Genomic DNA, 14632 nt, shown 5'->3' on the forward strand with positions numbered 1-14632 from the left:
GGACAGAAAGGAAGTTAAGGTTGACAAAGGCAGAAAGGATGAAGAGCCTGCAGACAAACCAAGAATTCTGACAACAAGGAAAGCAATAACACCATTTCAACTTTCTGTAGCTGTACCTTGTATCGTTGCCAGGTTTTGCTAGGGAGCATGCCATAACTTCGATGTCATAGGGTCAGCTGTGTCGCTCTTCTGTAGTGATGCCTTTTTCGGTGCTAATGCTTTTTCACACATTTCACATTTGTGAGTGGCCACGTTCATTGCTCTGAAAACTCACTAACACAAAAAATGTCAAAAGGCATTAGCATCGAAAAAGGCATCACTACAAAATAGCGACCCTGCAGTTGCACATTCTGTCAGATGAAATATGCATACGAAAATTAATGACTGTGTTCACTAAGTATCTCTTGAATTCATGCTAAATAAAGATTTTCTTTTACTGAATGCATTTGGCCTGCTCTACTGTAGATAATATGGCGTGTGATCTTTACAATGCAGTGACCTTATAACAAACGATTTTGAGGTGCCATGTGCTTCATTAGCGTAAATGTGTTCGTTTATCGATTGTTCTGAATGATGGTGTGATACAAAAATTCCAGCTGAAGTGGTGCATTTTGAATCTATGGCTGCAAGAGATGTACTACTTTCCAGTTCATCACTTCTACCGGCATTTCCTATGCTTTAATGGGCCCTAAAAATGAAAATAAGTTGAGCTTTACTAGGAAAATATTCTATACTACTACAATACTAAATAAACCATCCAGACTATGGAAGAGGCTTGGTAAGCCACAAAATAATGCAAAAATGAAAGATGGGTGGCAATGCCACATTGAAGTTCCTGTACCAGCTCACCATGACATCATAGATTTTTAGCTTTTGTCTGTAAATACTGACAGCGTTGTATTCTAAAGAAGCCAAAGAATGAACTTACAAATTTCAAGACCCTTTACTGCACCTGAACCACTCCAATACGAGAAAATACGTTGAAATCCATGACATCACACTGCCATATGCATGCTGGGACTTTGGTGCAAAATACTTTAAAAATTGAGTGTGGCCTGCATTTTCTCTTCTAGTAATTAACTCTTTACCAGAAAGTAAGAAAACAGGGTTTTGAAACAATACCTTATTGTCCCTAGGCTTGAAATACAGCTGTTGTTTTCTGCTTTCCATTCCATAAGGCACTGCTCATTCTCATTGTTTTGTTCACCCCCAGGTGTGGCTCACAAGGCATTTGAAAATGACGTGGAGGCCCTGATGGAGATGCGTCGTTTCTATGACTTCATCCCGATGAACAACAAGTCTGGGCCCCCTGTGCGGAAGTGTTTTGACCCCTGGTGAGTGCGATTTGTCAAGGGATGCACTTATGATTCTTTCTAGAAATTTACAGTCAAGCCATAATGATATGGGTTATAAAATACTATTGATATTACGAAGTAGTCATAATTTTTCTTGAAAACCCACACATCTAAAATTTTTTTCATAAATAAAAAATTTTCTTTAACCCATCTGCTGCTGCCCATCCGTACTGCGCATTTTTTCAACGAAAGCGCGCGCATGCCACACGCTCACTTTTCTCTGCGTCGTGAGCGCCTAAGCAAAATATTTCCTGGAAACATAAAAATACAGTATAGACCACTTATAATGTAACTGCTTATAGTGCAGGACCGGATATAGTGCGGTCTTTTCAGACTCCCGTTAATTTTCCCATAGCACTCTATGTATACACGTATCGCTTATAGTGCAGTTGCGGGAAACGAAATACTGGTTACAGTGCGGCTGCCTGGGAGTGCGGAAGTCAGCGGAGACGGCAAACGCTCCCCTCAAACGGGCGCCCCAAGGAGTGCTCGAGGAAGAGAGACGAAGTGGAGGAGAAGGGCACGTGGTGCGAACGAACAGTCAGTGAGGCTGAAACCAGAATCTTGAGTGCGAGTTGTGAAATATCACGGCGCGCATAGCGAACGAGGGCGACGAAACTGCCAACGCCGGCCAACGCTCGCTTCAAGATAACGGCAGTAAACGAAACTTCGGGGAGCGGGTGGCGCTGGAACGGCACGGCAAAGGGCGCACGCGGAGACCATGGAATGTGAGGGAGGAGGGCGGCAGGGAAGCGGATTTCGCCTTGGCCACTCCGCCGCTTCGGTGGCTCCCTTTGCCCTCCCTCGTAACTCCCTCACTTTTGACTGTCAGCGTGCGCATCCACCGCCGTGCAGGCGCCGCCGCTCCAGCCGACCCGGCGGCAGCTCCCCGAAGTTTCGTTTTCTGCCGTTATTGGAAAGCGGGCGTTTGCCGGCGTGGGCAGTTTCGTTGGCCGGCCTGGGACAGCGCCGCTGCTTCGCTTTGCGCTGTAGCCGCAGCGTGCAAGGTCAACACGTGACTAGAAAGTAGAGGAAGCATAAAGGAGAAAGAAGGGTTCACTGCCATTTTCTACGCGTGGCTACGGTAACGTGGCTGAGACGTCGGCACGTACACGCATGTTCCGGCGCAATGCAGAATCGGCGACCTTGCCATTTGAGAGAGGGTGAAATTTCCTCCGCGTTTTTTTCTTTCTTTTTTGTTTTGTTTTATTTGCGCGCGACATTGAGGGGTCTCTCCTAAGCTCTCCCGACTCTATGATGGTGCCGGAGCAATGCCGGTCGGAGGCGCCGCCGCGTGAATTATTTCGAATTAACGAGATTCGACTGTAAATTGAATGCAAGCGGCATTCCTCAACTGTCGCATACGCGTGGTGGCTCGTTGCGCATGTTTTGCATATGTGTGGGCCTTGAAAATTGTTCCTTTGGTTATAGTGCGGTACCGCTTATAGTGCGGATATTCGCGACTCCGGCAACTTACGTTATAAGCGATCTACACTGTACATTTCGGCAACATAACCTTTCATTCTGTGCAGTTTTTAGAAGTCACATGCGTTTCATAGGGTGAAACATTTTGAAGCTTTCAGGCACATGCAGAGCGGCACCACACTTCTCGCACTCCCAGCAGCTTTCACTTTTCTTTCTTTCCTTTTTTTTTTTTTTTACACACTTGGCATTGCCTTGAGGGGTTTTGTTTAACACGATTTCGAGGGATCTGGGCATGGGAAATGGGCCCATTCGGGTCACGTCAAGGCACATCGGAGATAGTCCAACAGTGTGCGCACCTCGCCTTCGGTTTCCCAATGTCTCTTCAATGATTCCTTCTGCAATGATTCAGTATAACATCCTTTCTTCCCAGTTTTCTTCGCTTGCAAAATGTAGGAATTGTAGATAGCAATATCAAGAACGTAAAAAGATATCTTCTTGTACCCTTTCACATATCGCTGCATAATGGGAGAGGATGCCAACTGCTGGTCTTGACGGTCAACGCCTCCCATTCTCTTGTCGTAGTCTTGTACAACTCGCGATTTCAGCACTGGCTCATTCCCTTTGGGTCGCCTTTTTCCAGTGTCTATGATGTCCGCTTCTCTGTGGCATGTTGAAAGCATGGTGACAGGTTTTCTGTCCTTCCACTGTATCGCCATGATTCCATGAGAAAATGAAGTTTTGCACTCGACCTTCTTCAACGTCAGCGCTTTGAATTCTTTCGGCATGTTCTTTATATTCATCCTCATTGTTCCGACAGTGTTTGAACCAGCACTATTGAGAGCCAAGAAGAGATTCGGTGACGAATACCAGTTGTCCATATAAATAGTGTGCCCGTCGTCAATTCAGTCTCCAAGAAGATCGATTACAACAGCTCTCACTACACAGCATTGAGCTGGTTGCACTTAACTTCATGTCTTGACCCGCGTAAATTGAAAACCTTAGGCAGTATCCGCTAGAAGACTCGCAAACTTTGTAAAATTTTATACCAGAACGAGCCCACTTGCTCGGGTTGAACTGGACATATGGCAGGCATCCACGGAACTTCATTAGGCTTTTCATCTACCCCGAGGCTCTCTTCTGGGGAGTAAGCATTCTCAAACGCTTTTAGCATATACAGTAATATCCCGTTAACCCGAAGTAGTAAAAACTGGAAACATTTTCGAGATAAGCGGAGTTTCGAGATAGCCGACTTCACAAAAATGTAAGCATCCCACGACAATGACATTGCGATGGCTCTTTTAACAGACTGTGAGTCTGTGAGACAGCCTTTGCTTACCGTGAAGCGTAAGAAATCCAAGCTGACCGACTTCTGGAAATAAAACTTCCAGTAAGCGCAAGCTTGCCAAGCTTCCCGACTTTGTCATAAATATGTAGTGAAATTGTGATAATTCAAGCCACTTCATTGTGACGGTGCATGGGCCGCACAATGAGTTTTTCGCGATCGGCCAGGCATGCGCGATGGGTTAGGCGTCGGCAGCAATGTACGAAAAATGCTGTAACAGCGGCGCGAAATGCATTCTCTCGTGAAGTTGACACTTTGACTGCTTTCGGTTGACTGCTTTTGCCCCCACGCCATCGCGAAGATTTCCCAGACGATGGTTTTGGTTTCATTCGCGACTTTGCCGTTTAGCGTATGTATATACATACCAATTTCGCGTCAACGAAGTTCCACCACGACAAAATTTTTCGCGTGTCCCGTGAATTTCATTGTAGTGGGACTCGACTGTAAGTGCAAACGCAGGTGCATGTTGACACCGTGTTCAAAACCGAGTCACGCTAAAAATCTCGCGAACGTGCTCGGTTTCCCAGCGTTTTCGACTGAGGATAGCCTCCACAGAGCGTCGTTCTGACCACTGGAAAAGCGTGAAAATGAACTGCACTGGATAAGCCATCGCTACAAAATCACGGCCCTTAAAAAAAGGGGGTAGGGGGTGGGTACATACCGGAATTTGGCACAGGTGCAACATGGTTTCAATAATTCAGATTGACGCAGTTGATTTGCGAGCCATTTAGTTACGTGACCACTGCCAGCGCAGCCACGCACTACAGCTGCCTTCGAGCACCGGTCATCGAGGCACTGCCATGCGTGGCTGGCATGTTTACAAGTGGCGGCGCGCTTGCTTCTGGCCGACGCTACCCTTTCTCGCACTCTTTGCATGCGTCAGTGGTCTTAGCAACGTTCCGTCTGCGTAATCAATGGGATCAGCCGGCTGAGAATTGTAGATGAGGGTGAAATAGAATCAAGCAAAAGGCATTGGACAGAATTGCAGGCCTTGGCCGGTATGTTGTAGCGATGCGTTATAGCGATCCCATTGATAACATGAATGGACCGTAGCTCTGGCTGCTGACCAAGCGCAAAAAGCACAAAAAGGCATTAGCATCGGGAAAGGCATCACCACAAAATACTGGCCCTGGTTTCACTTTTTGGCGATACCACAGCTGCACACACAAAAAAAGAACCGTTCCGGCACTGTCTTTTTTCTTCCAGTACTTTCACAGTCTAGGTTTCAAGATATCCAGAGTTCGCCGCAGTGGCGTTTTGAGATAAGGGGTGAAAAACCCATGGAGTTGACACAGTGCCAGGGAAAAATTTCGAGTTAACGAGGGTTTACTGTAATCTAAGACAGGGCACAGCGTGCGAAGCCCGTCTTGAGTGGCGGTCTCCTCTGCAGTGCAAAAATGTAGGTATTTTGACAGCTGCCAAAAGCGTTTTCTTGGCATTACTTATAAAAAATTTTTTGTGTTTATCGCACTCCTTTCAGACCAGTAAGAATGTATAGAGGATTTCTTCGCTTGACTCATCAGTATTCACAATGCAGTGTACACTTTGACTTCCGTGGCCATTGTGGCAAACCAAGCCGGGTCTGCTGCTTCTTTGATGTAAATGTATTTGTGTATTCAGACACTGATTTCCAAAATTCTTCTTTTATCAGTGCATTTATAGATTCAAGAGGTGTTCTAGGTCAGGGCCAAACTAATTCCTCTTTTCAAGCTCGATGATCCAGAGAAAGAAATCTTGCTCAGTTTTTTGGAAGCATCGTCTACATTCCAAGTCTATTCATGCGTCTTGAATCGCTTTGGTGTGGTAGGGCACGTAGCGTCATCCTCTGATGAATCCGAGTCGCCGCCACTGTCAGTCATTTTCTTCAGAAGAAGGCTCAGAGCAAGTGTTATCCCCAAAGGCTTCTCATCGCTGTCGCTATCAAAGAGGATATCCAGTATCTAGGGATGGGCGAATAGTGAATTTGAGGTTCGAAGTGAATAGTGATTTGGTCGAATAATTTCGAATCGAATAGTTCGAATGGTATATATCGCATATTACAGTAAAACTTAGGTAATTCGAATTTCACAGGACCGAAAAGAATGTCCGAATTAACCGAATGCCGAATAATCAGGGTATCCAGAAAACAGTAAGCAAATGCTTACTACATCAGCACGATTTTATTAGTGTAATGGATGAGCAGATCCTTTTGCTATTTTGCACAAAAGCAGTGCGGAAGCTGCAATTCTCGTCATCTCGTGACTGATTGGCTCTCGCAGCGGCGATTGAGGCCTCGCGACTTCCTTCGCAGCACGGCTGCGACGCGCGCCATCATTTCCGACACGCTTTACACTACCGCGCGCACATCCCGATTATTTTTTCGCCAGTAAGCTGACCGCCAACAGATTGCACGTCCATCGCGATGTAGCCGGTGCTCTTCATCCTCGACAGCTTTGCACCGAGTAAATCCGAAACAACTATTTGTTGCAGCCGCGGCCACTATCGATGCGATTATGAACGGCGACTTTACAAGGCAGGGGTACCGCCATGCTAGCGGCAAAAATGCGCATGTCATGCCGCGCGCGGCAATAGCGGCAGGAATCGGGGGTTTTACGGCGTGCTGCGCGAAATGGGTCTCCCATTTCTGCGGCACGTGCCGCGTGATGAACCAATCAAGAGCAACAAGGGTGACGTCACGGAGCCATGGCAACCGGACCTCCGCGCCGGGTCAATCGACGATCGTCGTCTCTCGCGGTTCTATGGTGGGATTTCTGGACGCTGTCCGATTGCACCCTTTTCTCTCACGGTGATTCCGCGTTTCGAGAGCATGCGAGATCATATCGCACTGCTGCGCGGCGAGACGTGATTGCCACGGTCGCTATCTATGCGATCATGGATGGCCACTATGCAGCTTTTTAGGCACGCGGCCGAAGTTAATATTGACTCAAAACGAAACTACTTTTTACCGCAACCTCTGCGGAAGAATCCGCGGCAGCCATCGACGCAACAATGGATGGCCACTATGAAATCTCGCGGCCAACGTGTTGTTATGCGCAGCGGTAAACGCAATAAAGGCACGAATAGGCACGAAGCGTTGCTGTCTCCCTGCTGTCTATCGCTTCAACGAAAACCGAGCGCTGAGAACACACAGAATGCATAAAGCTACGAGCCGCTGACGCACCTACACTGCCTAGACTCTGCCCCCAACGCAGATCGCTTTCAAGATACAGCCCGTGCAGCATGCAGTTGATGCCAGAGTACAACTCCCCACCCGGTGGCTTGAGCGCAACGGAAGAAGGCGCGCTTCCTCCCTGCTTTTCTTTCTTGCGCGTGCAAGATTCAGCCGCGGTCGTCGGCTCCCCTCGCATGCTTTCACTCGCACATACAGCATACGGCGCGCGGTGACAGCGTTATCGCCCTTGGACTTTATATGGAACATCTATGCACCAAAACCAGTTTTAGGGCCCCAACCCGTCATAGACACCATCTTTAAATAGCAAACACGGATCTCAAAGGCCATGCTTTTGCTAGCGGAAACTGAAAATATGCATAGGGTGTTGCCCCCGGCACTTTGGGCAGCCAATCCCATCGTCAAGCCACCAAGCCAAGCAACATGAAAAGTCAACATGGCCGCTCGGGTCGGTGTGGGGTGGCACTTCGCAATGCATGATGCTGGAACGGTGCCACAGTGCAACGCAACAGCGAGGTTACCAATGCATTGGGTCATATGGGAGCTATGCCGAGACCGGCCGAAAACGACGTAACAGCCAGGAAAACGCAGCAGCCAGGAATGTAACAGCGGGATTCTACTGTAGTATGGTATGGAAGGCCATTAATTTCTTCACTGCATCTGCAAGTAAACGGTGCAGCATGTTGAAATCTACACAGTTTTGACTGGCAAGACAGTGACCTTGTAAGAGTAACGCAGTAAGGCTGACAGAAGTTTAAGACACCTGGAATATGAATAGCTCGAACTTGCCCTCGGTTTCGCAGTGGATGAAAACACACTGATGGTGATGGTAGCGGCAGTGGTGCAGTGTACAGATGGACTCTTCTGAGCAGTAAAACTATGGCTGTTTTTCACGAGCCCACTGACAAGACATTCTCATGTGTACGTGCCCTGAATTCAATGTTTTCATTGTGCAGGGATCGGATTGTGCCAAGCCTGGACAGCGTGGTGCCCCTGGAGACGACAGCTGCTTACAATATGCTTGATGTTATCCTTGATGTGAGTTCACGATGGTCAGCATTTCTGGCTATATCTACTAAAGCAGATGCCACTGGAACATGTCACATACAGTAGCCAACCGATTTTTTTAGACACAGAGAGGGCTGCAAAAATGACTGAATGATTGGTTGTCCAAAAATACTAATTTCAGAGGAAAAATATATTTTGGTTGGCTTTTACAACTCCAGCAGTACAGAATATTTGTTTACAGAGCTTTGTTCGGGGCTTTGGATCAGTGAAGTCATATCAGCTTGAGATTTCATGATGGTTGAGGATGAAAAGACGTTTTGCATTTGCCCCATCATGCAGCTTGGTGTGCTTTGTGCACAGTCGCGACACTGCGAAGTGCAAATGTTGCAACCTTGACATGGAGATGTCGGTATTTAGGCTGCAAATTCATTTAAAAGCTTCCTACTTACACGCAAGGTTAAGCCATGGAAGTCTGGTAAATGAACTTGGCAGTCATGCACACAGTAGTTGCTGACTGATCCGCCCACAGACCCGAACACTACTTCTGCGACCATCAGTCTAGCCCATATGTGTAATCCCAGACCCGATCATGGATAAGCAACTTGTACAAATGTATTAGTGGCAAGCTTTCCACGATGGCTTGCTACCCACCACCATGCTTGCCAATGACGAATTTTCTTCACGGTCACACTGCCAAGACCATTAGGCCTGGGCTGTGTGATGTCGGTGTTGGCCATGTGATGTCGGTGATGGCAGTGCTGATTGTCGTCGGCTATCGGTTATCGAAGATAGATTTGATGCGGACTTGACGCAGATGTATTCAAAGCAACCATCCAGCACTTGCAGAACCAGAAAATTGCTGCACCATTGAAAGCGAGATTATTGACCCTTTTCACGGAGCAGTTTGCTCTAGAGGAACGAGATGGCGCTTTCGGCGGCACGCCATACGTTGCCTCAGCAAATGCGCACGAATATGAAACCATTACTGCTTCTGCCCTGCTAGTATGCGATCAGCTGTCGGAAATGCATCTGGGTATTCGCTTATGCACTGTGCCCAATTCATGTTGCAAAAGGTGTAACGATAAAGTGAAGACGTGTGCGGTAGTTAGCTGCAAAAATAGTGATTCGCATATTAAGAAATGGAATCAACCTGTGTCGCCGCTGCTACATAAGGACTGCCTGTGTTGCCGCCCTTCGCGATGCATATCTTTCCTCAAGAATAAAAAAAATTTCATTCGACTGCGCTGTATAGCTAACCCCCAAAGAAAGGACTTCAACTCCGGAATGTCAGCACTTAAGAGTGAGTACCGCTCGTTACGAAAAGTAGTAGTGCCATTTACTGGCATAGTTATGCCTGTAAGCGTAGTATGTGTGTAGTTATCTACACACATCCGCCCCTACTCGCACGCAAACTTACGCCTACCCTATCGCCAATGGATTAATAAGTGAATAGGCGCACACTTGAATCATTGTGCCGAGGCATGAGTGACGGCGCGGCTACAGCGACAAGACACGAATTTTGGAAGCTGAACATTTCGTGACGGTCCACAGAGTAAGCGAGGGACTAGCGATAATACGTCTTTGGTACAAGCTACCGCAAAATACAGAACATTTATATGCGAAGCTTTGTGCTAGCAAGAACAAATCTATCGCAGCAGAGCACACCTGCGGGTGATTAGGCTGAAAATAAACAATCAGATAGTGACCGCACCGAGGAACCGCAGCGCTTTACTGAGTCAGAAATATGACAAGCCGCTGGTTCAAAATTTTTGCCAAATAAAGAACGAAGAGCACACTGATCCCGATTTAATTAATAAGCGGAAAGTTTGGACAGCTTGGAATACATTTCTAGCCCCGCTTTTACTACAAGAACCGTATATGCGGCTCGCGCTGTTTGGACAAGGCGTAATGAGCTCTGAAAGCACTTGCATTTGCATGTCCTCTAAAGCTGTGGCCAAAGCTTCGTGTCGTGCACACAGTCACAGTCTACGATATGTGTCGAAATGGAGGTTTGCTGCGCCGCACCGGCGTCACACGCTTGCATTGTAAACACGGAGGCAGCTGAGGCAAGCAATGGACGTGTCACCACGTGATCAAACATGGCAGCGCCCACGGAAGAACCGCGAAAAGGGTCAACAGGGACAATCTGGATGGCACAACTTTGTTCACGATGCTCGTCGCTCTCACTGGATGTACACACACGTCACCCAATAAGAGGACATATAATAAAAAATTTGGCTGGCTAGGCGAATTCTTGAAATTCTGGGACACCCGGCGTAAATATTTGAGACTATTCAGGACCACAAGATCGATGGAGATGAGGTGAAAATTGCATGGTACAGTCGAACCTCGTTAGTATAATAAAGTCGCACGCAACACGAATGTGCCTTCGTTATATCTGATATGTGTTATAAGCAGGTAGTCATACATGCTGACATTAGTGAGAAATGTTTTAGATTTACTTTGTTGTATCGTATAATTTATTGTACTCATGTTGGTTGTTAGAGTTCGATAGGTCCGCTGTAGTAGATGTGTACTCCTGCCACGATGATTGGGACATGTCACGGAAATTCCAGCTTTAGATGTCGCACATGTGGATCGTCTGTAAAAAATTGAGCAGGATATTGTATGGGCATCCAAAATTTGGCCGACTTTGTACATTTACAGTAGAATCTCGTTGATACGACCGCATTACATACGATTTCATGGCGCTAACGTTCATGACCAAGAACACAAAAAGTGACCCAATGCAGTCACGCTTTTTTTTTTTTTTTTTTGGCAGATTACACGTTCCAGAAAAATACCATCTTTCTGCACCAATGTTCAGTACACTAAGCTGCGATCATATGATACGTTTTCCAGCCGCTAGATCCCATGTAAACAAGAAAACGAGCGAAGCACGTGCAATGGAGAACAGCAGCCGCTCGCCGTAGCAGGTTCCCCGCAAGACTCGCTTTCCTGTCTCACGTAAAAATGCCGGTGCGCATTCAGTTTCCTATTCTGGTACTAGCAAATCTCCTCACGGGTTGTTACATGCCGCATTCACAGGTATCGCCGCCAACTGTATCGCAATAAGCATCTTCACCTATATGTTTCACAACACATGGAGTGTAGTGCCGTTGGACGCGTATTTCACGCTTTTAATAAACAATAACCCAAGCGCGCTGCCATTTCCTACCACCAGCGGTGCGAAGTGAGCGCCCCGGGGCGTTTAACTCTGGTGGCATTAGGCATCACATTCTGGCATTGTTCACCAGCTCAATTTTGTTTCGGTTTCACTGTCTTAAAGCACCTTGCAATAGGAAACAGGAAAACGACAATGTGTTTCTCGGGTCACTCAGGCCCCTCCAGCTCAGTGCACATTGGCGTCTTGTGTCGCAGTGATTCACGCCATGTGAGCACGTCAGAACTGCCTGCCAAACTGTCCCATTCGAAGAAGCTGCTGTCAAACTTGAGCGCAAACGTAAGCTTGCCAAAGCTGCAAGAATGACAATGCGAGCCTCTGGCTGCTCATGTCCTACCAGCTCGGCGCGCATCGGCGTCTTGTGCGGCAACGATTGATGCATCACTTTGCATTTTGTAGATATCAACTACAGCTGAGTCTGCCAAATTCTTTTAGCGGCTTTAGATCGTGTGTTTTCCCAGTTAGTACATTTTTTGTTGTGTTTTTCTCCAAAATGTATGAATGAGGTTCTACTGTATTGTATGGCATATGTGGCAGTGCCATGTGCAAAGTGTGGATAATTTAGAAGGTCTGAAAAATAAATCAATGACCATCTTCTTCTTCCTGGTTGTGTTTCTTTGTTAAAGTTGGTTTTGTGGATTCAGTTTGCCCTGATGTTTTTTACTTGGAGTCATTTAAATCTCTGAAGCTGGTTTGTATGAAAGTACTCTGGCTTTCTTTTGTGCAGGTAGTAGATGACCGTGACTTCTTTGAAATTATGCCAACATATGCGAAGAATCTGATTGTTGGATTTGCTCGGATGAACGGCCAGACTGTTGGCATTGTGGGCAACAACCCTAAGTCAGCAGCAGGTGAGTTCAGCAACACAAGCTGTCATTTGTGCTAGGAAGCAACTAGCAGTCTTCTTTAAAAAAACACTCGTAAAAAGAAAAAATTCCCAAATCTCGGAAAGCAAGCAAACCAAGGCAGCTGACATTGGGGATCTGGTTAGAAATAACTGATCTGTGTGAGTGGTGTGTGTGTGCTTGGGAAGAGGAGGGTTGTTGTTGGGGCATATGTGGTTATTGTTGGGGTAGGGAGGCATACTCTTGACTGTTAAATGGAGTTGAACCCACTTATAACAATATTCAAGTGCCACGAAAATTTCATTGTGATAACCGGTTTGCATGAAAAAATTTCAAAATAAAGGGATGGCAGAGCTGTTGTGAGAAAACTATAATTGCGGCGAGGTCCACCTTCCTCCATCCAGCTGCTGATTGTGTTGACTTGTTGAACTGTTTAACTCTGCTTCCTGCGCTCTCCGATCACGTGTAGCATGTCACGGCTGTCAGCGTTCAAGAATGGCACTGTTATAACAACTGCAAAGTGGGGTCACAGGCGGCAAGTGACATCATCGGCATCACTTTGGTGGCCTCAAAAGGGGCCTTTTAAAAAATGTGAGAAGGTTCCCAGGGCAGCCTCCCAACTTCAGAAATCCAGAAGAAACACAGGGGCGAGATCACCACAAGCATCTAGTCACATACTTCTCACTGGCTTGCACGAGAAAACCCCATGTCCGTCAGCTTTGCTTGCTTTACGCAAAGCTTGCCAACATCCTTCTCTTGCAAATATCCCTCGCGAGAATGAAGCCCCAGAGAAACTGAATAATCTGCAGGGCCTCCTTCGAGGACAACGTTGAGGCAGCCTGTCCTACTACATCATCAGTGTCGCCGTCGCTATCCGATGCAAGCACATTCGCGATAATCACCTCATCGGTTAGAAACACTTCGTTTCCAAATCTATAGCAGTGCACTTTTATTTCACCGGCAACATCGTGCATTGCCGATGATCAGCGGGCGGATCAACCATCTTCCGTTTCAGTGGAGAGTTAAATGAGGCTGAGAAACCACGTGGCCCGGAATGACTTCGACGCAACCAACAAAGACGAGCACGAACCACTTAATCAGTTAGCAGAACTGTGCAGAATGAGGGACCAGCAAACAATCTGGCAGCAGTGCCCAGCGCTATCAGTGCAGTTGGTGCAGTCCATGTTTCGGAGGGTGGCGCGACGTAGAGCCGGTAGAGCTATGGGCTGATCGTGCTTGGAGGGGTGGATGGGTGACGGGAGAGAAGCGCGCAAGGCTGGTGATGCAGAGAAGGCTGGAAAATATTCGGCAGCATGCAGTGGACTCTAATTTCTTTTTTCCTTCTTTCTTTTCAAGCATTTCGTATTCCATACCCTTTCGGCACGGTCACCCAGTAGCTAGACTTCATGGTTATTGCTGATAATGCAGCCTGGGGCATTGTAGCACGATGTTATTTCACCGTGGATAACGTACAAAAGTTGACGGTGCAGCAGCTTCTCATTGTTATAACCGATATATTGTTAAAACCTGTATCATTATAAGTGGGTTCGACTGTATTATACTACTGCTGAAGCCATCTCTCTCTGTGCACTCGCAGTATTGAGCATGTGTCTTGCAGTCAAGTTGAGTAAGTTGGTAAGAATTCAAGAATTGTACTTGTCTGTATTTGTATGCCTGGCTTTCAGTACAATGGCAGTTAGGCAACTGACATTAATTTAGAAAGGTTGGCGAAACGTTGCTGGACGGACAGTGATTTGCAGATGGTTTGCTTGCCAGGTTAAATGCTTTCTGAAACTAATACTGCAAGAAGCACTGCTACTTTGGTGCACCTATATTGCGCTAGTTATTGCCGTCACTGCTTTAGATGTTGACTTCATTAAAAATGCCAGCCAACAGCATGCCGCTACGTATTATTGTAATACAGTCAAGATCCAATTTTTTGGACTTCCTAGTGATTGCGAAAAGGTCCGAAAAATCAGGCAGTCCGAAAAAAATGAATGCATGCGTTTTACTACCTTCAAGGGCTCAAATCACAACAGCCACATCTGAAATAGCTCTAAAGGCCTGCAAGTATGCTTATTAGGCATCTCAGTGCGCATACAGTGACAGAGATGGTGGGTTTGCATGTTTATAATTACAAATGACCTGTGACAGTGTCCCCTTTCCGCTCTTCATATGCTTCACCACAATACTTTGCATTTGCTTGGCCACATAACACCACTGTATTGCGGTGCAGCTGACCTATGGAATTGTTATGCAACTTTTTTTAGGCCCTTACCAAGCTTTTCATGCTTTGAAGCCATC

General features: G+C 46.7%; 1 protein-coding gene and 1 pseudogene across 1 annotated transcript in view; one reads left to right on the top strand and one right to left on the bottom strand.

Moving 5' to 3' along the window:
• The window catches only part of LOC119442495 (propionyl-CoA carboxylase beta chain, mitochondrial), a 49765-nt gene that overhangs the window by 12965 nt on the left and 22168 nt on the right, over positions 1-14632 (top strand). Inside the window, exons 8-10 of the mRNA XM_037707396.2 lie at positions 1214-1334; positions 8248-8329; positions 12211-12334. Coding sequence (XP_037563324.1) covers positions 1214-1334; positions 8248-8329; positions 12211-12334 — 327 coding nt within the window. The remainder of the gene's footprint in view (positions 1-1213; positions 1335-8247; positions 8330-12210; positions 12335-14632) is intronic.
• On the bottom strand, positions 2898-3633 carry LOC125943286 (piggyBac transposable element-derived protein 4-like; annotated as a pseudogene).

This window comes from Dermacentor silvarum, chromosome 2 (assembly GCF_013339745.2).
Source record: "Dermacentor silvarum isolate Dsil-2018 chromosome 2, BIME_Dsil_1.4, whole genome shotgun sequence".
Classification (NCBI taxonomy): domain Eukaryota; kingdom Metazoa; phylum Arthropoda; class Arachnida; order Ixodida; family Ixodidae; genus Dermacentor; species Dermacentor silvarum.